Source organism: Mastomys coucha, unplaced genomic scaffold (assembly GCF_008632895.1).
Source record: "Mastomys coucha isolate ucsf_1 unplaced genomic scaffold, UCSF_Mcou_1 pScaffold20, whole genome shotgun sequence".
Lineage (NCBI taxonomy): Eukaryota > Metazoa > Chordata > Mammalia > Rodentia > Muridae > Mastomys > Mastomys coucha.
In genome coordinates, this window is record NW_022196903.1 from 108,110,971 (window position 1) to 108,138,233 (window position 27,263).

Here is a 27,263-nt window from a genome sequence, read left to right on the forward strand (position 1 = left end):
CACACACACACACACACACACACACACACACACACACCATGCATGCTAAATAAGTACATTGAAAATAGTTTTTAAAATGCATAGTAAGAATGAAAGAACATGAGTAAATAAAAGTGCTGCCAATAATAAAATAAAAATTCAATTCATCCCATGGGATGGTGCAGCCATATAATGAAGATGAGAAAAACTGCTCAAAAGCTGCACTCGTGGCCCTCTTAATTTATCAGGGGAAGAAACATGGCCACTGCCCAGCTGGATTATGGGTAGTGCAAACAACTCTGCTGAACTCCCTGGCAGCACACATCTGCATGAAAACATTACGCGAGGAGTGTGTTCTATTAAAGCCCGGTCACTAGCCAGGAATCAACAGGCGCTGTTTTCATGGGAAACAGACATAAGATTAAGAACCGCGCACGTGGATAATGCCTTTCCATTCATAACTTTAGCAGATGCATGGGATTCGTGATGGGTGTTCTTGGTTGTCAACTTGACTACGTCTGAAATTAACTAAAACCCAAAATGGCCTGGCACACCTGGGTGGGAATTTTTTTTTCTTAATTAAATCATCGGAAGCGGAAAGACTCATTTCTAATCCTGATCTTTGAACTAGGAAGATGGGCCTTTAATCCAGATCTTTTGAGGTGCAAAGATTCACCTTCAATCTGGGCCCCACCTTCTGCTGGCAGCCCAGGAAAAAAAGAACGTGAGAGAGGAGGCTGGCTCGCTCTGCCTGCTTGCTCTCCCTCTCCCTGGCAAGTCTATTCCTTCACTGGCATTAGAGTCTACTTCTTCAGGATTTCAGTGTATACTGAAGAACCGCTGAGACATCCAGCCTCATGGACTAAGCAACTGTTGAATTCTTGGACCTTCTGTTGGTAGACAGCCATTGTTGGAGTAGCTGGATGTCAGCCTGTAAACCATTCTAATAAATCCAATGGATGGTTGGATGGATGGATAGATAGATAGATAGATAGATAGATAGATAGATAGATAGATAGATAGATAGATAGATACTGATTTTGTTCCTCTAGAAATAAAACCATGACTAATCATAGCCATTGATAAAAACAATGTCCCCTTCCTGCTCCCACAAAGCCGATCGAGCAGTGTTTAGATAATGGCTCTGTCTAAGCTCTTCCGTGTCTCAGCCTACAGGAAGCTGTTTCTACAGCAAAGCAGACACATGTCACATGTCAGCTTCAAGCCACCTGCCTGTTGATACAGAATCAGTCTCCCCACTCAGGTCCCAATTTAGTCCAGCATCATGAATGTCACCTGACTAGCACCATCACAAGTTCCCCCCAACTGCACTCCCCCAAAATGACCCAAGATGGTCTGGATGTACATCCTTCCATCAGCATGGGAGGAAGGAGGACTTGAAAAGTTGGTGGGGAACGTGAATGAAATACTAGCTGGGAAAAAATTCCAACTGGAGCACCAGGAGATGTTTAACAGCCAGTGAATGAGCAGGACGGTGTTGTCAATCCCAGAACCGAGGGAGGCCGCCTTCTCTGCTGCAGCCTGGCTGCCCATGGGAAAGACAGCCGCACTTCGGGGCCATTCAGCCACTTCACAAGATTTCATTAAGGCACAAGAGCTCAGGATTAGAGCATGTGCTATGCATATGTGCGACCCCTTGGCTTCCACCTCCAGCATATTCTATAACCCCCAAAAGATGGCATACAGAATAATTCCAATTACATGGAGCTAGAACAGCAAAATAAGACAAAACAAAGCTCCTTTGCTAGGGCTGGAGCTATGGCTCAGCAGGTAAGAGCACTTGCTGAGAGGAGCCATCAGTTTCCAGCACCCACATGGCAGCTCACAGCCCTCTGTGACTCCAGCTCATCTAATGAGCTCTTCTGGCCTCCCTTGGCACTATGCCCACATGTACAAACAAACACATACATAATTAAAAACAAAAATAAATTATTTTTCAGAATCCATTTACAGTCTAGGTATGGTGATATGCTCCTTTGATCCCAACATTCAGAGACAGAGAGGCAGGTGGATCTTTGTATGTTTGAAAGCCAGCCTGGTCTACACAGTGGGTTCTAGACCAGCCAGGGCTACAGAACCTGTCAAAAACAAATAAGTAAATACAATAGATTTTCTACTTTGGGGGGATTTGTTTTGGAGACCTGATTTCTCTGTGCAGCACTTACTGTCCTAGAACTCACTCTGGAGACTAGGCTGGCCTTGAACTCAGAGATCTGCCCGCCTCTGCCTCCTGAGTGCTAGGATTAAAGGCATGTGCCACCCAGCCAGATTTTCTACTTTTACTACGGTAAATACTTTCTTTCAACTAGCAATGAGTCACAATGTTATTATTGAAAAATATTCTACACAAGGCCCAAAGTTAAAACAATCCACAGGATTTGGAGGTTGGTATAGTAGTGACTAGAGATGATGGCTCAGCAGTTAAGAATGCTTGCTGCATTTCCAGACCTCAGTTGGCTCCCCAGCACCCACCTCAGGTGGCTCAGAGCAACCTTTAATCCCAGCTTGAGAGATTCGGCAACCTCTGCTGGCCTCCATCAGCACCCAACCACACTAACACACTAATATAAACAAGACTTTAAAATTCTTAAAAAGTCGGCACAGTGAGGCAAACAGGCAGAAGGAATTCTCAGAACTTCCAGAACACGGGTGGGCAGTCAGCCCAGCAGGAAAGGCACTTGCCACGAAAGCCCTGGAACCCACATAAAGGTGGAAGAAGAAAGCTGACCCCACCAAGTAACCCTCCGACTGCTACCCATGGGCATGGTACACACAAGCCCCTGCCCCATATCAGACACGTGATTTGAAAAACAAAACAAACAAACAAACAAAAAAACCTTGGGGCTCAGAGGTGGTTGATTAAGAGTGCTCGCTGCTCTTACAGGAGAGTTTGTTTCCCAGCTTGCATGTGGGGCACTCACAACTGCCTATGACCCCAGCTCCCTCTACTAGAGAGGGACAGCCTCTGTGGGTCTCCTTGGGCACCTGCATGTGTGTGGTGCACATACCCATGGGCGTATATTAGAAAACTTAGTCCTTTTTGAAAAAATAAAAATAAAGTTGGGGAGCATGTGACATCCACTTGGGAGCAAGAGCCTGGCAGGGGTGCGCAGGGGAGTATGGCACAAACAGAAGAGAAATCATTTTTAAAATAAAGCACGTGCAGGGAGGGGGGGGTCGCAGGAGGACAACTAACTCATGACTTCTTTTTCAAATAAAAAAGGGAGGAGACCTGCTTCACACTACAGACTTACACTGCTGAGCAAGGCTAAAAAATAATTACCATGAGCTAAATATACAAATAGCATTAAATATAAACTGTCATTAAATAAACATTAAATACAAAGAGATGAGGCAGATACAGCCAGTTACATTCCCTGGGAAGACTTTTTTACATATATTTGTATACAAGCAGCGAGCTAAATCTGGATCTAATTTCTTCATGACAAAACCCAGTTTTCTGCCTCGTTCTGGCAGTGGAGCAGAACTAAGCTGCGCTGAGAGGCTCTGAACATGCCACGGAGACTCCTCCCTCCCTCTCTTTCCTTTTACATTTAGGAAGTGGGCAGAGAGGGGATTCATGTGTCCTGGAGGTCAGAGGACAACTTTTGGGGGCCAGTTCTTTCTTCCCACCATGCGGGTCCCAGGGACTGAAATCAAGTCATCCCTGGGCTTGAGTCTAATTACCTTTACCCACTGCGCAGTCTCCTTTGCCCAGAGATTTCTTTATATCGATACGGTATTAAGAACTTGTTTCATGGCAATGAACCCAGATACCCTAGGAACACAAGGCAGAGGCAGAAGGGGACAGCGCTGCCTTCTAGGGCTGACTTCTAACAAGCCAAATGCTGGCTCCCACAGATAACAGCCAAGTCAAACAATCCTTCCAGAAGGGGATTGAGAATTATGGGCGTGAAGCTGGAAGGAAGGAGGCTCTAATCACACCTTCCTGGCACAAGCTGTAATTAGGAGGGACAAGGACAGAAGTGTTCTGCACTCACCTGGGCTTTTATCAATCCCCTCCCATTCTCTCTCTCCCATTCTCTCTCTCCCATTCTCTCTCTCCCATTCTCTCTTTCTCTCTCTCTCTCCTCTCTCTCTCTCCCTCCCTCTCCCCTCTCTGTTTCTCTCTCTCTCTCTCTCTCTCTCTCTCTCTCTCTCTCTCTCTCTCTCTCTCTCTCTCTCTCTCTCTCTCTCTCTCCACACACACACACACACACACACCTGTAAAATGCTAAAGTTGAATGATTTTCCACAGTAAAATGGTTACAGATGCACCCGTGTGGAATACATCTGGATCAAGACCATGTCACTTGATCTGTGTGTAGGCCTGGGGACCAGCCCTGGGACTTGTAGCCTGGCTCTTGTGGCCTTCTCACCCAACAGCATTGGAGCCTCCAAAGCCTCCTTAGACAAAGAATACCGAAGCTAGGCCCCCATCAACCTGTTGCTGGTAGACTGGCAAGAAACAAAAGAGCCCCATGCCCAGACTTGCAGGGCCTCAATCTGCTGGGCGGCTCAAGTGCGTATGTTCCCTTCCGGTCCAGGAAAATGGATTTGAATGCAGCCTGCGGTGAAACAAGTGTAATTATGTTCTAAAACAGCCAACAGTTCTAAACCCTGAGGAACTCTCCATGCGTTCTCTGAAGCTTTGAGCCCATCACAATATGCAATTTATCCTTACTTTCTCCCAAGACAAATCACACTATTAAATTAAAAGGGGAGAATTCTTCTACCAAATTACACACTAATAGCTCTTAACCCATAATTGAAGAATCACTAACAGCAGTTTACAGCCACAGCCAACCATGAGCATTTATTAGGATCTAAGTTTTCAGAACTTAGTAATTATGTAAATATGGCTGTCAGCCATCTTGAAACATCCCACACTCCTCTGCTTCCTGAAGGACTCACTCTTGGGGACCTGGCCCCTAGCTAGGGCCTGTTCCTCCTCCAACACCATCCCACCCCCACATTCTATAGTGGCAGGGAGAGAAAGTTCTAGAAGGCTGCTCATCTGCAGCTAGCATCACTACTCTTCCTTGGACAAACAAGCCTCGGAACCTGGACCAGTTGGCATCAGGACACTGCACTGCAAGCTTCGTGTAGCCCGCCCCCACCCTCCAGCGTGCTCTGTCCTGAGGATATGAGCAGAGGAGGGACAGTAACTCTGGAAAGGCAGGGTGGGAAGAAGAGGCCCAGAGATGGGTGAAATTCCCTGGCTCCAAGCTCAGCTCAGTCCTGCAACAAACAATCAATCCATCTGAATAGAGAGAAGCTCTGGGCCTCAATTTCATTAGCAAAGTAAGGCGAAGGTATGAAGGTGATGTCTGAGGCCCTGGCTGGCTCTGTGGTGACGAGTTAATTAGAGAAAACACAACAGTTTATAATTAAAGACTGCATTATAGAGAGAGCAGTGACCACAGCCTGGGGGAAGGCCTGCCGACCTTTTCTCTGTTCACCAAAAACCACTTCCTGGAGCCCAAGAAGGCCCTGAGCTAGCCTTGGGGTTGTGCCAGTCACCAAGGCGGCCCGCTCTGCCCTCATGAGGCTTCTGACCGTCCAGTGGGGTACTTGGGAATTCAAAGGGGAAAGAAAAGGGAGGACTGGCTGGGGCTGCCCTGTGCCTTTTTTATGGAGACAGAGGCAAAAGTAAACTTCTGTAGGTACAACAGGATCCATCGGAAGAGTAAGGCAGGATGTAGTGGTTAGCTCTGGGGCATGGTGGTGAGAGGCCATGAGGCTCCTGAGTCTATTCACCAACACAAGCAAGTCTACTAAGTCACTTGTCATTAGCGTAGAAACTAGCTCTCATGAGTTAGATTTTCTGTTTCAACATCTCAGGGTATTTGTTTCCCTTTATTGGCCTTTCAATCCTCCTCCAAGGTGACTATGAGGGCAGGCACCAGGATGGGGCTGCTCTGCAGGGAACAACCCCAGCCATTTAGAACAGGTCTGGGCTACATGGGGCTCCTCAGAGGAAGAAGGTGGATTTAGCATTAGATAGGCTCCAGCCCAAGACCTCAAGGAGGGCAACCCAGAGTGGATTCAAAAGTTAGGTGTGGGGGTCCTCATGTGCTGCAGGGAAGGTGGCTGACCCAACCTCGTGGTGGCAGCTGAGAGAAGGAAGGTGGTGAGGACGCACTTCCCCTGGCACAACTAGGGTTGTCATTGAACCAACCGGGGCAAGCAAAGCTCCCCACCTACACCTTCACTTCTAAAGGCAACAGGGTAAAGAGCTGAGTCTTTCCCCTGTTGGCAGGCAGGAGACTGGCCTATGCCACAGATGAAATCAAATGCCACCTACCCCCATCCGCTCATGTTCCGCACCACTGTCCTGGCACGCTGGAGGGCTGGCATGTACAATACAAACAATCACAACACACTTCATTTAAACTGGACCAACTTCCCCTTTGGTTGGTTTGTTTGTTTGTTTGTTTTTGAGACAGGCTGTCTACAGAACCCTGGCTATCCTAGAACTCACTCTATAATGCAGTGTGGCCTCGAACTCAAAGAGATCCACCTGCCTCTGCCTCCTCCATGCTGAGATTAAAGGTGTGTACTGCCAGGCTTAGCTGTGTTCAGACTTTTTTTTACAGGAGAGAATGCCATGCATCCTTCCACAGGGCCCTGGCGGTTGAGGCCAGATGTGTGTGGTGTTTACAGTGAGGAAAACCAGAGGACGTAAACAACTGGCTCTGAGCGCCACTCGGGTTTTGCTGTGCTTTTCTTCATTTCCTGTGCATTTATTTTGGTGTTAGAATAATATTACCTTTCATAATAAGGAAAACAGGAGCAGATGTTTAAACTAAACACATGATAGCCTATGATCCCACGCACCCACTCGGCTCTCAGCTTCTAAGTCTGTTCTTCCAAACAGTGAAGGAAACAGACAGCTAACTGTTGGCATTTTCGCTTTCCGTGGAACCACACGCCCACCTGGGGGAGCTGCCGAACTTACTTCCTCCTGGGCCACAAGGAAGGGACCACTGTCCTAGCAGGCTCTGCGTTCCTCAACCGGGCCAGTCAGGCATTCTGTTTTGTTTTTTTTAAATATCAGACTATTTTTTGACAAGGAACTCATATTAAAAGTTTCCAGCTTTCATTGGGGTTGGGATTTTTTTTCTTTTTTCTTTTTTTAAAAGACAATATACAAACCCCACCAGAAATGGTATCTGGTGACTTCTGGAGAATCTAACCTTTGAGATGAGGGATTTGGAAGCTGAGATGCTTCTTATATGTAGAGGAAACTTGTCAAAGTAAAGTGATAGCTTATTTTTTTAAAAAGCAAAACAACAACAACAAAACTCCTTTAAATGAGATTTTCCCCATAGAGTTCATTTTAAAGCAAGCTTGAAAGAGAAAGGGTATGTTTTCAACAACTTACGAAGCAGATCTGAAACTTTCACATGAACACAGTTGGCTCTGCTCCCCCTTTTAACTTCTGTTCAAGAAAAAGCAGGCGACCCACTAGGCTTACTGGGGGAGAAAGCCCAGAGCAAACCAAGAGCCTGCTGCTCACGGCCCGGCCAGTCAATGTGCCCTGATTCCTATGTGCTTTTACCAGGAAAGACTCCCCGGCAGCCCCCGGTCTCTCCCTGCCCGGCAAGCACCACCAGTCAGCCCCATTACCCTGGTCTCAAATCGCACGTAGGTAAGATCCTAAAAGATGGGACTGGGGCTTTCTCCAGAGAAGCTTAAAGTACTACAGGGAGTGCCCGGGGAAGGGGAGGTGATGAACAGACCTAGGGGTGGGGGCACTTTCTACTTTCTTTACCCTTCTGGCTACTTGTGTAATTGCCAGGGGCTGTGGTTGGAGCGAGCCTGTCTCACTGTCAGCTCTCTGCACAGGAAATGGGGCGGCAGACAAAGAGCCCAGCCTGGGCTCTCTGACACCAGGCCCTGCCAGCCCCACAAACCCCACAGGAAAAAAACCCTCCATGTCTGAGACAATGGCTCAGGAAAACAAGAACTTACTGTAGCTTTCTGTTGTTGTTCCTCTACGACATGAAATTCAGAGCAAGGGTCCACACTGTACACGGTGATATGTTTAAAAATAAGTCCCAAAGCCCCTCCCCTCTACACCAACACCCACATGGTTAACTTCTCCTTACTTATGTAGATTCCTACTTATGCATACGGCGCCAACAAAATCAAAAGAGAAAATCACTTAAAATGTACCGATCTTGTCAGACCTTGCTAGTACATCTCAAGTAAACTTTTAACACTGTTTCCTCCAGCCCTCCCTGGCTGCCACCCTCCTGCCAGGCAAAAGCAAACTGTCCTGAAATGGTGAGCAACTGTCTTTCCAGTCATTCTACTATCACAAGAAAGACAAGAAAATAATGTTCAGAAGCCAGTCAGAGCCCCTCTCCAAAGGAGGAGCGGCCGTCACAAATGCAAAAGAGTACATTCTAGAACATCTACCTTCATAGCACAGAACGCCGATGTTGTTGTTCATCTTGTCCAAGTACTGGTAGTTCAACAGGTCCATCTTCATAAACAGCATTTATCTGTCCGGCTAGCAAAGAAAAACTGTTCTTTGCTTTCACCCCCAAAGAGAAAGTTTCAAAATTCAGTCTTAGCTGAGTAGCTCCAGGCTCTCCTAAAACTTCGGGAAGATAGAGGCCCAGCCTCACAGGATCAAAACAAAGTATGTAAAAGGTTTTTAAAAAATCATATATATATACACACTCATACACACAAAAAAAATCAGACTCAAACAAAACCCATCAAGGGCCTGTGGAAGGTGTCTGATTGTGTCTTCTATTCGGCTTTAAAAAATCATTTCAGAAGTCTTCTCAAGCCTGTCTTGGGGGTTTAAAAAGAAAGCAGCAAAAAAGAAAAACACAAAGCACATTTCTTAGGACAAAGGCACTCTCCCTCACAGCCCGCTGCAAGCTGACTGCACTGACATGCTGGCTATGCTTGGTATGACTCGTATGTAAACCAGCTTCCTCTGCTCTGGGGGTGGAGGGGGTGCTGTGAGCATGCTCACTGGAGCCTCAGCACAGGATCAGGCTCCTGGCGCAAGCAGAGTTAGCAGGAAGCAGAAAGAGGAGGGGACAGTGAGGCGCAGGGGGTGAGGAGAGTCTTTCCTCTCAGGAGCCAAAGGCCGCCAGAGCCAGAGGCCGAGAAGGAAAACCCAGCAAGTCTTGGAGTGGTTTGTTTGTGAGGGAGGCTAAGCACAAAGTTTAAAAAAGAAAAGTCTGCCGTGGATGCAGAGTACAGGGAATGAAACTCTCGGTGACTTTGCTCCAGGGGCTGGGAATCCAGGGCTTCCACTGGGGTGTGCTCTGCTCAGTACAAGGTTTCTTTGTTTCTTTGTAAGATGGTTTTATTATGTCCAGGGACACAGCGAGTGTTTACATTTTCAAAGTCAATGTTACACGTAACTTCCTTCCTAAGTTCTGTAGCTGTACAGATAGACAGGACACCAGAGGCAAATCTTTCCAGGGAAGAGGAAACTGAGACCTAGGGACAAGAGAGTAGCCTAGATATCTACCCCCCCTCCCCACCCCATACACACACACACACACACACACAACCACACATACACACACACACACAAACACACACACACATACAAAACGCACACATACACACACACACACACACACACACACACACACACACAGGGAAGGGGAGAACTGGCTGGAGAGGTGGCTATGAGCACTGGCTTGCTTTTGCAGAATACTTGAGCTCAGTACCCAGCACTCAGTAGCACTTGTAACTCCATTCCCACGGAACCTGATTCCCTCTTCTGGCTGCCATGGGCACTGCATGCAATAATGCACAGACATACACGCTGGCAAAACAACCATATACATAAAATACTTTTTAAAAATCTAATTGTTTTCCAAACTCATCTGGGAGGTTGTGACCAATCATGGAAACTTTAAAAATGTTCCAAGTTCAAATACAGAAAAGCATTGAGCTTCATCAGCATCATCTGACAAAGGAAAAGACCTGCTCCAAGTGACTCTACTGCAGCCTGGCAGTGTGGTACAAGCCTGTAATTCTAGTAGTCAGAGACTAAGGAAGGGACTGCCATGAGTTTCAAGACCTTTCTGGGCTCTATCACACCTTCCAAAAACTTCACTGCATTCACTTATTTTCAGATTGAAACAACCCCCGACAGATGTAGGGATGTGCAGAAAACACTTAGCAACTTCTCTTCCATGACTCAACATTAAAAACAGTGGTTTGTAGGCAATGGGACACCAAGCTCGATCCCAGGGACTTATGTGGTGAAAGAAAAGAACCAACTCCCCCCACTCCCCAAAGATGGGGGTCTAACTTTAAAGTTCTGGCTGTCCTGGAACTCACTATGTAGATCAGGCTGACCTCAGACTCACAGAGATCCACCTGCCTCTGCCCATCCAGTGCAAGGATTAAAGCTGTGTGCCACTATGCCTGCTCAGACATGCTCAACTTTAAATGGCTGGCTGTTTTGACATTTCTCCACATTGCTCATCAACCCACGAGGGGTGTTTTTCTTATGCAATGAAGGTGAAGGAGGAAGCTCTCCATTTAAAAGTTAAAAGGCAAGATAATAATCCCTAGGAAGACATATGGCACCTTTTTAAAGATTTACTTTTATTTCTAATTATGTGTACATGTGTAGAATGGGGGCTGTGCATGTGTATGTAGGCACCTACAGAGTTTAGAAGAGGCTATTGGATCCCCTGGAGCTAGAGTTACAGACAGTGATGAGCTGCCCAGTGTGGGGGCTGGGAACTGAACTAGGATCCTCTGTAAGAGCAGTGCATTCTACAGATCACTCTGCCATCCCTCAGCTCCTGTGCATCTTGTTGGTGATGACAGTGGTCTTTTTGGTTTAAGACTGGGTCTTGCTTTACAGTCAAGGTTAGCTTAAACTCATGATTCACCTGCCTCTGCATTGCTGCTGCCAAGACTCCAACCATGTGCCACCATATCCAACTACAGTACCTTTAAAGCTTAGTAACTAAAGGCAATACAATTCTAAGTAATTAATAAGACTCTCAAAGGACAAGATTGAAGCATCTGACTTAAAATGCAAAGTTGATAGGGAACTATGAACATTTAGAACTGCAGAGGTGAATGTCTATATGGGATGGATGTGTGTGTGTGTGTGTGTGTGTGTGTGTGTGTGTGTGTGTGTGCTCTTGCTAGTCACAGATTAGGATTATGCCACATACTAGTATCAGTTGGTATCAGATAACCAAAGTAGACAACTTGTGGAAAAGACAAAAATCAAGGCCCAGCTGCAGTCAGTATAAATCTCACCACAGCACACAATAAGCACTCTACAAATATTGGTTATGGCTGGCTCAGCCTTCTGGTGGAAGAGAGATGGTGCTATGACCACAGACACCAGTCTAGGCTAACCACTAAATCACTCTACCTGCCAGAAAGCTGACTACTGAGTTAGTCTACATCAGCAAAACCCATGGGCTGCTTAAGAAAAGCCAGGGGTCTGATAGCTCCTTTCAGATCCTTGTTAGAATCAAATGTTCCTACTTGAGCCTTTCAAAGAAGGGAACATTGTATCAAGTCTGGAAGACTCTGGAAACACACAGCCCTACTGAGTTATCAGGTCCCTATCCCTAGTACAGTCAACTGTTTTCTTTAAAATTCATAGTGGTTACACATTTAGACAATTGTTTCTGTCTAAAGGTGGTTCCCCATCACCATTCATGCAATTAAAAATCAGCCCAGGAGCTGGCGAGATGGCTCAGCAGGTAAGAGCACTGACAGCTCTTCCGAAGGTCCTGAGTTCGGATCCCAGCAACTACATGGTGGCTCACAACTACCCGTAATGAGATCTGATGCCCTCTTCTGGTGCGTCTGAAGACAGTTGCAGTGAATTACGCCGGAGTGAGTGGAGCCGGAGCAAGTGGGGCCGACAGAGGTCCTGAGTTCAACAGCAGCCACACACATGATGGCTCATGGCCATCTGTACAGCTACTGTGTACTCATACACATAAAATAAATAAAATAAATATTTTTTTAAAAAATCAGCCTAAACTGATATGTGAACAACAACAAAATCCAAAAAAAAGATTTTAGGAAATGAGTTGGTGTCCAGCATCAAGTGAACAGCTTGATGTGTGAGAACTCACGCTTGCAGGCATCTCTGAATGCTCACATCCACTGCACATTCCTCAGCAGTGTACAAACAACCATCCAAGACACAGCACTGGCCGAGGCACTTTCACGCTTGGCCTATCTTAATATCCACAATGTCATTGTAATAGGAAAATCACGTGGTACCCAGGATGGGACGAGGGCCTCAAGAATGTCAGCCACAGCTACAAACAGTTTTAAGTTAAAACCTTGTGCCAGGCATGTGACACACACCTTTAATTCCAGCACTCAGGAGGCAGAGGTAGGCTGATCATGAGTTTAAGGCCAACCTGATCTATAGAGTGAGTTCCAGACATGTAGGCCTACACAGATAAACCTCTCAAAACAAAACACACACACACACAAACAACAACAACACCCTTGCATTGATGATAAAGGAAAAACACTTGAGACTGACTTCTTTTGGATGCAAAGTTGAAGACCTGGTGGGAACTCTCCTCTAGGAACCATGACCAAGGAAGGACTATGCTGGCCAGGCCACTGTGCACTTAGCTCTAAGGCAAGACTTATACAGCTCTTACCTGCCAGACTGTAGATAAAGTCCAATCAGCACACAATAGGTCTTCAGCCAAGTTGGTGGTGACCTACTGTGTGAGTTGGAGTCTTTAAACAGGTGCACACCTGTTATCCAAATGGAGGGGAAAGAATCAAATTTCTTGTTAGTGTGTGTCTCTCAGGCTGGAGAAATGGCTCAGCAGTTAAGAGCACTGACTGCTCTTCCAAAGGTCATGAGTTCAAATCCCAGCAACCACACGGTGGTTCACAACCATCTGTAATGAGATCTGATGCCCTCTTTGTGTGTCTGAAGACAGCTACACTGTACTTATATATAATAAATAGCATGTGTCTCTCTGTCTAGTAGGAATGTGGGGGCAGGTGTCAGATGACAACTCTGCAGTCCCTCCTTCCATGTTTCCTTGGCCTCTAAAGACTGAACTGTCCTAGTTGCAGGACACCACAGGGGAAGAGGTACCGACCAGGTAAGTGTAAATTAGCCATTAAGCTCCTTCTGCAGCACTCTCTTCCAAGGAAAGGCCCTAATATGTCACACTATTTCTGCGATGTGCAATTGCTCAAACTGACATGTTTTAAAATGTACTTTGTCACAAATGTTGCACAAAGTATATAATTAACTTATGTCTTAAATTTTATTCCCTGCAAAACAATACCAGTTCTAAGTTCAGATACACTCTACTTCCTTTAAATAACACAGGATCATTTTGTGCACTGTTGAAAGGGGTTGAACCCACATTTGTGAAATGTGGAAGACAACAGCTCTTCAAACAGGATGTCAAATCTCAATACAACATCTCCCTCTAGGGGCCAATTTTAAATCACACTGGCAATTTGAAAAGGGGAAGTCCCTAGTGTAAACTGTCTCTCAAACGCAATGGCCTCTTGTTTTTACCTAGACAAGTCATAGAAAATGCCTCTTAAAAAATGTTAAAAAGAAAATGCCTCTTACCAAATAGCTCCACCTTTATTAAATGTCTCAAAAATTAAAACAAAAATACTATTATGAACCAATTCTACTGATGACACATGACTAAGGGGAAGCAGGTTTTAAGATGAACTCAAGGCATAAGCAAACTTATGAGTACATATTCCAGAATAGCGGCTTATCTTTTTTTAGCTTTATTTTCATTTGACATGTGTGGGTATTTTGCCTGCATGTATGTGAGTGCACCATGTGCATGCAGTACCCACGGAAGTTAGAAGAGGGCTCTAATCCACCAGAACCTGAGTTATAAAGGTTGTGAGCCACCATGTGGGTGCTAGGAATCAAAAGCCCAGACCTCTGGAAAAGAGGCTAGTGCTCTTCACCACTGACCCATCACTCCAGCCTCCTGGTGTTTAAGGTAACTAGAAAAAGCCAAGTGTGGTGGGGCTAATGCATCACCACCACCACCACCACCACCACCACCACCACCGCCATCATAATGAATCAGTGCTGCGGGAAGGGAATACATTACCATCCCCAGAAAGAGCTGTCTCTAGTGAACACTGTTACAGCTACTGTTCTCCATGTCCAACAATGTGCACAGCAGAAAATGACTACTGTGATTTGTAAGTATACTGTGTTCTATAAGTGTGCTGGTTAATTTCATGTCACCTCGACACAAGCTAAAGTTATGTAAGTGGAGAGAAGCCAAATTGAGAAACTGCCCCCATAAGATTGAGCTGTAGGCCATTTAAAAAGCACAGACCGATGTGGGAGGGACCAGGCCATTGTGGATGGAGTCACCCTTGGTCTTCTGGTCCTGGATTCTATAAAAAAGTAGGCTGAATAAGCCACGAGGAGAAAGCCAGTAAGCAGCACCCTTCCATGGCCTCTGCATCAGCTCTGATCAGGTTCCTGCCCTGGCTTTCTTTAGCGATGGACTGTTACATGGAAGTGTGCGATGAAACAAACCCTCTCCTCCCCAAGGTGCATGCATGGTCATGGTGTTTCACCACAGGAATAGGAACCCTAACTAGGAAAACAAGCAATGTGGGTTCATGAAATCCTATCCAAGGATCATTTGCACTGTAACAAATCCCAATTATCCGTAAGTCTCCAGCAAGGCTGACAAGAACTAACTTCTGCAGCAAAAGATGGGAAGAGGCATTTCCCAGAGGCTGGGGTAGGGCTAATGTCTCAGAGGGTCAGCACTTGAAGAGCTAAGCTCACTGCTGGGGCTAATATGAGACCCATGGTCTGTTAACCACCCCACGGCCTATCAGCTCCATGGTTTAGACAGCACTTCAGAAGTGGCCTCCCTCAGTTAGGGTCCCACCTACAAGTTGAAAAACATGCTTGTTGATTTGACAGAGTCCCTCTTGTCCTTGTCTTATTATTAACTGGGGGTGCTATCACCACATGGTGGATGAAGCCTGGGGTGCTGCCGACAACCCACAATGCACTGGGAAGCCTTTCCACTCACACATACAATCTAGACAAATGTCTACTGCCATATGCTACTGCCATAAAGTCTAAACAGATGTCTGTTCCCTGACTTTTCCTCCTTAGACTAAGAACAGCTGGCTGATGCAGCTCAAGGGTCTGCAGCCCACTACCCCAGAGTTGTCACCTCTCCTAAACTGAGGGACATAGGCAAGGGCGTGGAGATGACATTGCATAGTCTGAGGGTCTTTGCAAGCAGAGCTCCATCCACAGGAGGGAAGCACCCTGAGCAGCACCCAGCCCGGTTCCAATTTTAATCCTCTCAATGGTACTGTCAAGAGTTAAGGTCAGATCTCTCTTTTATTAAAGATTTATTTATTTTTATTTTGTGTGTATGTGTTTGTGCCTGAGTGGATGTCTATGTACAACATGCATGCATTGCCTTCAGAGGCCAGAAGAGGGCATCAGATCCCCTGGATCTGGAGTAATGGACAGTTGTAAACAGCATGTGAATGCCAGGAACCAAACCAAGATCCTCTGCAAAAGCAAAAGAGCTCTCTTAACCATTGAGCCATCTTTCTAGCCTCCATTTTTATTTCTCAACCATGTCAACTGTATTCAGTATTGTAAAAGGGAAATAAATATTTCTGTTGAAAATGCCATTAAGCCAAATAATGGCCAATAGTGTTTAAGCCTTCTCATGGAGCAAGCCCAGGTTTTCCACGATGGATTTTCCAGTGTCACCCTATAGACACCCCTCAGCGGTTTTACTGATGCTGTGTTTATATGGACACTAACATGGCCACCAGAATTCCACCTACAAGACTGGGGCAGTTTGGGACCTGGGAGGCATCTCTGAGAGCAAAGGTGCTTGCTGCCAAATCTGACAGCCTGAGTTCGATCCCTGGAACCCCATATGGTGGACGGATAGCACCAATCCTGACAAGCTGAGCTCTGACCATGCACATGTTCACAAAATAAATCAATGTAAATGTAATAGATGCCACAGTTTTGAGAGTCAGTTGTTATAATCCACAACTGCCACCCCAGCACATAAGAGCCTGAGATAGAAAGAGCAGATGTTTTAGGCTAGCCTGGGCTACACTGTAACTCTGTTCCCAAAACACAAAGGAAGGAGAGGTGGTTTTCCCACACACTGGAACAAATCAGGAGCCTTCTAAGCCATGCACTGTCCAGCCCCTAATTCTATAGCCAGGCCCGAGAAACTCAAGACAGATGAAGTTTGGATTTATAAGTACACACCATAGACAGTTTTAAAACAGTTCTCCTAGAGCAGTGGTTCTCATCCTTCCTAATGATGCAACCCTTCAATACAGTTCCTCGTGTTGTGGTGACCCAAGCATAAAATTATTTTTGTTGCTACTTCATAACTGTTATTTTGCTACTTGATGAATACTAATGCAAATATTATCTGTGTTTTCTGATGGTCTTAAGTGACCCCTGTGAAAAATATACGACCCACAGGTTGGGGACTACTGGCCAAGTCGGAAGCTCCTGGCTGCAGGCCCAGCCTTACAGGTGCATTGCTCTTCACTACAGCTAGGGGGCACTGTGAGCCAACCTAAGACACACAACCACATCATCCCTGTTTTCATCTTAGGTAGGATCCTAGCTCAGAAGCATCTGGAGCTGATGCAAAACACACACACACACACACACACACACGCACGCACACACACGCACGCACACACATACTTCATCTGGGACCTGGGCTGGTGGAGAATTTCCAGTCTTCTCTGGCTGCACTAAGTGGGGCCATTGTCTCTTTACAGCTGTATTCCTCAAGTATTGGCCTCCTATTCATACCTCTGGTCTTTCTTTACATCAGTTTCCCCAGAACCTAACAATAACAAAACCTAGCACTGCTAGGTCCACAAATATTTTCTGAGAGAACAAACTGGAGCGAGGACTTCTAAATCTAATCTGGGTACCGAGGGAAGCAGATGAGGCCACCAGGCCCCAGAGGTATTTCTGATTGAGTCTGGGACACTAGAAAGGAGCCCCACCTCACCCCCGTCTTCTACACGATATGGTTCCTGCTGCTGTAAACAGTTATAAAGCAGAGATGGTCAAGTGAACATCATGACTCTGTGGCTTATTTTTGCCATTTTAAAAAAAAGTTTTTCCTTAGGTTTATAATGTGTAAAGAAGGAGAGAATAATTGAGCAGACTTCCCAAAGCATATATCAAACAGATAGATGAGTTACATACGCCATACAAAGTTCAGAATGATTCAATGCCACCTGGGGTGGCAGTGCCCTGTATGAATGATATCCAGCCAGGATGCTGGAGGACAATGAGGTCCTCCCATATTACAGGGCAGAGCCTCCAGAGCAGACTCTGTCAGCTCCTGGATTTCTGTGTTTGCTGCAGTGAGAACATAGTCCTGTAGGGGTCAGAGAGAGTCCCATTCTCAAAAAGTGGAGGACTTCACTCCAGATCTCACTTGTGGGCTCAGAAAAGTTACCTCCATAGTGACCTCAGAGCCAGCCACAAGTCTAGAATCATCTCACAGATACGTGATATGTGAGATAGCCTTGGATACACAGTAGGTTTCCCCGGGCCCCCATATCACCATCAATACTGGAGATGTGGGCCAGAGCCTAGAGCGTGCTAGGCAATCACTCCCCACTGAGCCACACTCCATAAGCTAGAGGGTCTAAGCAGTTTTCGAAAACCATAACAGCCCATGCTCCAACAGCCGCAGCCCTGGTGAGGAAAGCCAACTCTCTAGAAAGAGCAATCAGGGTGTCGACATAGAAGATTGAACCCAGAAGGACAAACGGGAGGATGCAAAGGTCGGAGGTCACTGCAGACGGCACCGGAGGCAGAAAGCAGAACACTCGCCCTGCTTTCTATCTCAAGGGACAGAGGCTTCCTGGTAAAGGACCCCTAAAAACAGTCAGAAAAGACTGGGCTTACAGCCTGGCTCTGACACTCAGATGCTTGGTCTCCATCAAGTAACTGCACAACGCCTGACTTCCGGATATGTAAATAGACATGACAGGACCACGCCCCCAATCTGGCAGGGCTACCTAGGGCCAGAGAAGAGGGTTCAGACTCAGGGCTCTTCCTGCCCAATGGTTTCCTCATATTCCATAAAGGATGCCAAGTCTGTTAGGGTGATAGGCTTGCCCTGCCTCCAGCCCCAAAGAACTTCAAACAGAACCAGCCATAAAAAGACGGGAGGAAAAAGAGCGGGAACAAAGGTCTCACCACTGCCCGTTTAACGGCTTCTCTAACGCTCAGGTGGAGTTAACCCTCAGGTAGATTGCACAGAAAAATTTAAGATTACTGCTCTGAAAAGCCGCCAACTATCCAGAACTCACATGGATCACTCATCTGTCTGTCACTTAAGTAGACAGTAGTAATGGAGGGTACGTCTCCCTTCATGACTTCCTTCCTGGCTCAGCCTCTCCCCTCTCTAGTCCTCTGATAGTCCCCTGTAGACTGTAGTACAGAACAGCAGGTTCCCTTCCATTGCCATCCTACCTGCACCTGTCTAAAACCCGAGTTCTGGGAACTCCTCTTTCCCCCGAGCCTTTCATCCCTACCCACTCCCACATACAATCTCGACACAGAATGCTGGTTCATATAACAGCTGTGACTGCCATCTTCTGCTGGGTTGTATAGTTTTTCTTACCACAGAAGCACATTAGCACTCTGCCATCCTTACAAACCAAGAAAGACAGAAAGAAAAACAGAGACAAGCCAAGAGACAGTGCCAAGAGAGGATTGATCATAACAGACACAGAATGCTGGCTTTCACTCTCTTGGTAGGTTAGCTCTGCAGCAATATAGTTTGCCATTAGCTGCAAGTTCTGTGTTCCTCTGAAGAGCACACAGAGTGAGACATGGCTACCTGGGATGAAGGACTAGTTGCACACAAATCTGGATGAGGCCAGTCCCAGGAACAATGGCCATAAGGGACTTCGCTAACCTAAGTTTCAGGGAAGATCCTGTTACTTGTGAACAGTGAAAGGCTCTACCGTCCACTCTGTCTGAAATAGTTACTCAAGGCTTCCAGTTACAGTGTTCCTGTATAAACATTCCCATTATACCCACTGACCCCAATGCTTCCAATTCACATTACACCCAAATAAATGCTTCCTCCCACTCGCTCTTCTGTATGGCACATGGTAAGTAATGGGGAAGAGAAAGCTCAGGCTTTCTCTGTGTGGACAGGCTTAGGCATCCCCTCCCCAAAGCAGTAACCAAGCCACCAAATTTAGACACAGCTGCCGCCAAAGCCCTAGGTAACAGTTTCTAGCTTGGCTCTGGAAACACCAAAGAGGCGGTTACCCTCCCCCACCCGTGTCCTCCCAGGGAAGGCTCACACATACAGCATCCACTTCCCTCCAATCACTGAGCTAGGAGCACCCTTCCACACCCTCTGCAGACCACGGCTGTGTGCCTGCTTTCAGTAGCATGACTAATTAAGACGAAAATAAAAACAAAAACTGGCTGCCAGTTTAATATGCCAGGAAGGCCGCAGAGAACGAGAACACAGGAATTCGGTCTGGATCTTTCACTTTATTGGCCTGGTGTGTGGCCAAGGACTCTTCATCAAAGAGAAAACTCAAGTCCTTAGTTTCCCCTTGTGAATGAACATTTAATGTTCAACAAGAAAGTGAGCTTGATGAGCAAGGTGATCAATGTACACTCATGAAATGTGCAACAGCCTGCTGTGTACATGGAAATACCGTAGAGAGTTCAAAGTCAGGCAAACACCTAGACTTTCTTCTATTAGATAGGAAGTAGCTGAGTCCCAGCAGCAAGATCACAGAATGGGGTGCATCTAACCCTGCCTGCATGCCGTGCTCACAAACTCACCCTAAACAGGATCAAACTGTACATGAAAATCTGGAACGTACTAAGCCCAGAGCATAGACATGTTTTCAAGTTTTCAAGTGCTGTGTGCAAATTTTGATGGCCTGAAGCATGGCAGGGAAGGCATCACAGATGGAGAGACACTGCCTCCACGCAGTCTGGAACTCTAGCTCAGCAGAGGGATTTCTGCACAGCACTGAAAGAGAAAAAAAAAAAATCCCACCTCACTGGCCTAGAAGCTTTTAGGGTCTGGACAGAAAGAATGCAAATCCTGTGTTACAAGAACTACAAACACACACTAAAGGGCCAGGGAGGGAGAAGGCCTATTTTGTGCAGGGACTTGGGTGTGGATTTCATAAGTAAAATGGCATCTGTCCAAGACCTTAACAGACTTGCAAAGCAGGGTTGAAGAGCAAGGTTTTTGCAAATGGAGAACCTCATTAATGAAGCACGTGTGCCAATTCATAGTCATCTCACAAGAAGCTGGGTGAGGGCTGACTGACAAGTTAGCAAGCATTACTGAGAACTGGCTGTCTATGGCAGACACATAGACAGCTTGGACTACATATAGGAACCTCGTCTCAATAAAAACCACAAGAAGGGGCTGAAGACATGGCTCATGGTTAAGAGCACTGGCTACTCTTCCACATGTCCTGAGTTCAATTCCCAGCAACCAAATAATTCTTTTAAAGAATAAAATAAAAACCACAAGAAGTTACTGAAACACAAAGATAGCCCCAAAGGCCCAATGCTGGAGGTGGGAAAGAATGGATCCTATGAGGATGTGGCTCAGGCATGTTAGCTCCATCTCTAGAAAATGAAAACATCTGGCTGGCCATTCTGCACAAAATAGGCCTTCTCCCTTCCTGGCCCTTTAGTGTGTGTTTGTAGTTCTTGTAACACAGGCTTTGCATTCTTTCTGTCCAGACCCTAAAAGCTTCTAGGCCAGTGAGGTGGGAATTTTTTTTCTCTTTCAGATGCCACCAGTGTTTCACAGCATCTAAAACAACCTGCTGTAACCCTGCAGGTTTTATCTTCCGGGGGGAAGATGGGGTCACAGACATGATGTTTGCCCCAAAGTGCTGCCCACCCATTACTGATGGCAGCAGACTCCACAATGCCAGGTGCCCTGCTCTCTACCCCTGCCTGTCACCCTCAGGCCACTTCCTTCAGTGCCTCAATATACTCCCCTGCAACTGTTCACACTAGTTTCAAACTCTGAGTTAACCATGATGAGCAAGGTGGTCAGTGTACACTCATGAAATGTCTGCATGTCTCCATCTCAGAGGGGTCCTTCTGTGTAATTGATTGATTGATTGATTGATTGATTGACTGATTTATAATTAAGGAGTGTAGGGCTGGAGAGATGACTCAGTTAAGAGCAGTTGTTGCTCTTGGGGAAGACCTGGGTTTGATTCTCAGAACCCACATGGCAGCTCACAACTGTGTGTACTCCAGTTCTAGGGGATGTGGCACTCTCTTCTGACCTCCTCAGACACCAGACACACATGTGGTGGACACACATACACATAGGTAAAAGACTCATAGACATAACATTAAAAAAAAAATCTTTAACAAAAAAAAAAAAACCTTTAAAAAGGGAGAGAATTTGGGCAACACAAATACATACAATTGTGAGTCACCTGACATGGCACCGGGAACTGAACTCCAGCCTGCCCGTCTTTTAAAACTGGTACATAAATCAAACATGGTGTCCTAGAAGAAACTGCCCGGTCCCATGGATGCCCGCTGGCTCTGACCTGGCATGTCCACGCTGTCCTTTCTCCCTCCTCACTCCACTCCCTCCAGTGAGAGTATGCCTCTCTGAGTCTCACCTTTCGGGCCCTTGATCCTTGCTGTAGTATAACTGAGATCAAGGAGAGGAAGGCAGAAACAAAGCCAAGACCTTGTGTAGCTCCATGTGCCAGGTGAGCTGCAAACTCCACTGGAGAAAAATGTGATTCCAACAGGCAGGACTTGTCTCAGCAGGGGAATCAGAGCCACTGGCGGAGGTGGTGGCGGACATTCTAAAGGCCGTGGGAGTCTGCCAAGTACAACCAGGGTACAGTCATACTTGGAAGGAGACGCCTTAAAAATCGGGATCTCGGCAACATGAATGTTGTAACACCTTCCTCTAAGTGACGTGAACATCTCAATTCAATGACGTGAACATAACCACGCAGTGCGGCTTTCCTATCAGGAGCAGCTTCTGGGGCTAACGAGGTCAGCCAGTGGCTGAAATGTTCACTGTACAAGTGTAAGAGCCTAAGTTCAGATCTCCAGCACCCACAGAAAGACCAGAAGGGTGTGGTGACCTGCCTGTAATTCCAATGCTCAGAGGAGCTGGGATCCCCAGGGCAGGCTGACTAGTTGAGCTAACCAAATCCATGAGATGTAGGTTCAGTAAATAAAGGGGAAATTGATCAAAAAAGATATGGATGAACATCTGGCCTCCTTACATACATGCACGTACACACATACAGGTGAACACACACACATACCACACAAGCACACGAAGATCTCATTGTTACAAACTCTTATGTATCTGAGCTTTTCTGGAAGAGCATATTAATGAAATCTTCTCGTCGGCTCAAAGTTCCCATATAAAAATATCTCCAATTACTTAGAAGTCAGTCACAAAACAAGTATTTTAACAAGGCATCACCGCAGCACAGAGACATCACAGAATAAGCAGCCTTCCTTGGACCTCCTTGCCATACCCCCCACCCCACCCCAGCCGTCACGAGGTGTCTGTTATCTCAATCCATGGCAAGGGTGACTCGTGGTCACCATGTCCCAGGTTTTCCAAACCAGGTCTATCTACATGCACCATTCCAAACACAGTGTGCCCAAGCACGGCTAAAACTGCTTGTATTGTTTGTTTGTTTGTTTGTTTTTAATTTTTGTACTTATTATCTGTGTATATGTGCATGTGTGTAGATGTGTATAGCCAGGGCTACTATGGAACACATGTGAAGAGGTCAGGGGACTGTGAAGTCTCTTCTCTCCTTCCATCTCTAGCTGGATTTAGGGGACCGAACCAGGTTGTCAGGAATCCATATGTGATTTTACTCCCTGAATCACCCCCACCAGCCCTAACCCTGTATTTCTTTACTTTAGTGATAACATCAAGTTAAGCAGATCCAACCAAAGCAGCATTTACACAGCCATGGGGTCTTGATATTTTACCTGAAGATAAGTCGCCATTATTTCTATCACATATCTAAGCAAAGCGGTTTTAAAAACTCCCTCACAGGAGGCTGGATAAATGGCTCAACTGATGGAAACTCTTATGCACCTGGGGTGGCTCACAGCTACTTGTAACTCCAGCTCCAGGAGAAACAATGCTCTCTTCTGGCCTACATGGGTGTGCCAACAAACATGTGGCATTCATTCACAGGCACACACATGAATAAAAATAAACCTAAAAAAGTTTTTTGAAAGTTCCCCTAACAAAACCAGATGCGGTGGCACCTGACTGTGATCCCAGCACACATGAGGAGAGGCAGAAGGATCAAGAGTCAAAGCCATCCTTGGCTACATAGTAATTTTGAAGCCAACCTGGGGTATGTGAGACCCTGACTCCAAAGGGAATCAAAAAACCTAAGAACCACAGAAGGATACTGTGAAATGTTCATTCCAGTATCCTTTGGTTTGTGTGGGTTTTCAGTCTTATACTTGAGACAGTTTCCAGTAGTCCAGGCTGGCCTTAAACTCCTGATCTTCCTGCTTCCAGCTCCTCCTAAGTGCTGAGATTAAAAGTGTGCTCTGCCACATGATACTAGGAGAAGCTCAGCATCCGAAGGGGACAAATGATAGCACATGAGTAAGTGCACCGCTGGGCTGTATAGGAAGGGGCATTGCTCTGTGAGTAAAAGCACCAGAGTGCAAGCCAGAAGACAGAGTTTAATTCCAGAGACTCTTGTAAAACGTGGCAGGCAGTAGCGTGCATCTGCATTCCCAGCACTCCTGTGGAAAGATGGGAGGTGGAGACAGGAGAATCGGCAGGAAGCTCTTAGGCCTGGAACACACGGCTCCGTAGCAGAAGCCAGAGATCCTCACTCAGTGAGGTAGCTGCTGCGAACAGAGCCCTGAAACATGTCTTCTGACGCCCGCAGGTGCTGTAGCATGTGTCCTCTCCCCACCACACACAAAATAACTCTCATTAAAGAAAACTGATCTTAATGCTAATTGAACAGTTGTGTCAGTTTAGGATGTGCTTGCTTCTCCACTCTTCCTCACAGCTGGGCAGTATCTCTGCCCTAGCTCTTTCCTCATGCTCTTTTGAGAGCAACCACAGATTCTTTTTTTAAAAAAATGTTTCATAGTTACCTTTTTTTAAATAAATGACATTTCTTACAAAAATGGAGTTCTAACCATTGCTTGCCAAAATTAAAGAAATGTCCACATCCTCATCTGTTCAGATCCCAACATGCCTAACTCCTACTCCACGCCCACCCCACAGCCTGGCTGATGTCACTGGGCACCATGCATCCAGCCCATACCTAGAGGTGAGAAAGCGCTAACTGGGCAACACACCAGCTGAGCAGCTGGAAGTTGCAACCAACTAGGTTCCATCCCTGTGCACATTAACTGTCAGTGGAGTATCAGAATCCCAGACTAGATGCTGCTCCAGTGATGCCCATCTGTAGCTCCCTCTATATCCATCCTCATAGATGAGTCTGTAAGAGACACTGGGTGCCTGGATTCCAGGAGAAGGAGTGATCGAGTACTCTTCTTACATCCCTAGGAAATCATGGATGCACACTAACTACATGTGTGGCTCATTCCTTTCCAGAATTCCTTCCTTCCCTCTGCCACTCAGGAATCGGACACACCCTGACTATGTGAAACCAGTCCTCTTCCTTAGAGACCTCTAAGAAGGGACCATCACCTCAGCCTGCTGGCCTGAACTCTCCTCAGAGCCTCCACCATGTTGCTGCCTCTCTGTCTGCACCCTGATGTCAATGACTCTCCTGATAAATGTCTTACCCAAAAGGACAACTGGCCTAACTGTCCCCCTCAAGCCCCAAATAAGAAACCTTACAGAATAACAGAGGACACAGTGTCTGTCCCTTCTACACATAAGTTCCTGACCCCTTACTATATTCCTGGATCTGATTTAGATATCACAGAAATAACAGAAGTAGGAATCTCCACTCCCAGAGCTGTACATCCAAGTATATGTAGGAAGCAGGATAAAATTTAAAAAAAAAAAAAAAAAAAAAAGATATGGGCTGGTGCCCTGAGCAGACCTTGGGTGCAAGCTCTGCAGCTGGTCCCACAACACCCAGAGGAAGCTCCACTCCCATGTGCTCTAACAAGCCCAGGATCACAGGATCCCAGAGTCACAGGATCATAGAGACATCTTGACTCTGAGGAGTTCTGACACAACCAGGATCACAGGAAGGACAGGCTCTAGTCAGATTTAGCAAGGGCAGGTAGCACTAGAGATAACCAGATGGCGAGAGGCAAGCGTAAGAATATAAGCAACACAAACCAAGATTACTTGGCATCATCAGAATCCAATTCTCCCACCATAGCAAGTCCTGGGCACACCGTCACACTGGAAAAGCAAGATTCAGATATAAAATCACTTCTCATGATGATGATACAGGACTTTAAGATAGACATAAATAGCACCCTCAAAGAAATACAGGAGAACACAGGTAAACAGCTAGAAGCTCTTAAAGAGGAAACACAAAACTCCCTTAAAGAACTACAGGAAAACACAAACAGGTGAAGGAAATGAGCAAAACCATCCAGTATCTAAAAATGGAAAAAGAAACATTAAAGAAATCAGAAAGAGAGACAACCCTGAAGATACAAAACCTAGGAAAGAAATCAGGAGTCGTAGATGCAAGCATCACCAATAGAATACAACAGATAAAAGAAAGAATCTCAGGGGCAGAAGACACCATAGAAAACATTGACAGAACAGTCAAAGAAAATGCAAAAAGCAAAAAGCTCCTAACCCAGAACATCCAGGAAATCCAGGATGCAATGAGAAGACCAAATATAAGTATAATAGGTATAGGAGAGAGTGAAGACTCCCAAGGTAATGAACCAGTTAATATCTTCAACAAAATTATAGAAGAAAATTCCCTAACCTAAAGAAAGAGATGCCCATGAACATACAAGAAGCCTACAGAACTCCAAATAGACTGGACCAGAAAAGAAATTCCTCCCATCACATAATAATAAAAACACCAAATGCACTTAACAAAGAAAGAATTTTAAAAGTAGTAAGGGGAAAAGGTCAAGTAACATATAAAGGCAGGCCTATCAGAATTATACCAGACTTCTCACCAGAGACTAGGAAAGCTAGAAGATTCTGGGCAGATGTCATACAGACCCTACAAGAACACAAATGCCAGCCCAGGCTACTATACCCAGCAAAACTCTCAATTACCATAGATGGAGGAAACGAGATATTCCATGACAAAACAAAATTTACACATCTTTCCACAAGTCCAGCCCTACAAAGGATAATAGAGGGAAAACATCAACATAAGGAGCGAAACTACACCCTAGAAGAAGCAAGAAGGTAATCTTTCAACAAATCCACACAAACCTAATTCCACTTCTTACAAGAAAAAAACAACAGGAAGTAACAATTACTTTTTCTTAATATCTTAATATGCAAATTAATATTACCAACATATCCTAATCAATTGAAATCCAAAAATATGAGGTATTAGAAATTTGTTGATTGTCATTCAATGGTCTCTCTAATTTGGTAATTGGAGAAATAGGTCCAATATTGTACAATCCATATACACTTTCAGTTTGTTTGTTCGTGACAGTGTCTTGCTGTGTACAACATAAGGGTCTTGAAATCTTGCTTCTCCTATCTCAGCCTCTCTACTAGTAGTATTGTTTATTTCATGTTTCTACACTATACTATGGTTTGCAGAACAGCTTACATATTTCAAAAAGTATTTATATACCCAAAAGAAACATAGACAATTAAATTGGGAAGGGGCTTGTAAGAGAACAACAAAGAGTGAGACTGAATGCTTTGCTTGATGTTTGTAACTCTTGTATCAAGTTTGAAGAAAAGGACTTTATAAGTTACTCTTTCTCTGAGATGAATGCTTTTCCAAATTATCACAGCCAGATTCTTACCCTCACCTAATGTCTGTGCCACCCTCCAAGCAGAACCATTGTTCATTGAAACAGTTGGTGAATGACTTTATGGATAGATCATCTTAATGCACACAGAATGTCATAAATGAATGTAACTTGCTCTCTGTGCGCTGAGAATGAAGTCACTCACTCAAGTCAAATAGCTTTGACCATAGCAAGAAGTATCCAAAGTATCCAAAGTATCCAAAAATCGAGCCTACAATTCATTTCTTGGTGCAGCAGAACTGTCAACTCTCAGCTTAGCTAC

The 27,263-nt window shown here is 45.6% G+C and overlaps 1 protein-coding gene across 5 annotated transcripts in view; it reads right to left on the reverse strand.

The window, feature by feature from the left end:
- Positions 1-27,263, reverse strand: part of Vgll4 (vestigial like family member 4) — a 116,662-nt gene that overhangs the window by 55,769 nt on the left and 33,630 nt on the right. Inside the window, exon 1 of one of the 5 annotated variants that reach the window (XM_031382980.1) lies at positions 8,428-8,960. The exons of 3 other annotated variants lie outside the window; for them this stretch is intronic. In XM_031382980.1, the coding sequence (XP_031238840.1) occupies positions 8,428-8,509 (82 nt within the window). In that variant the 5' untranslated portion in view covers positions 8,510-8,960. Of the gene's footprint in view, positions 1-7,977; positions 8,073-8,427; positions 8,961-27,263 lie in introns of those variants that run through there. One more of the 5 variants, XM_031382983.1, reaches the window with a different exon arrangement.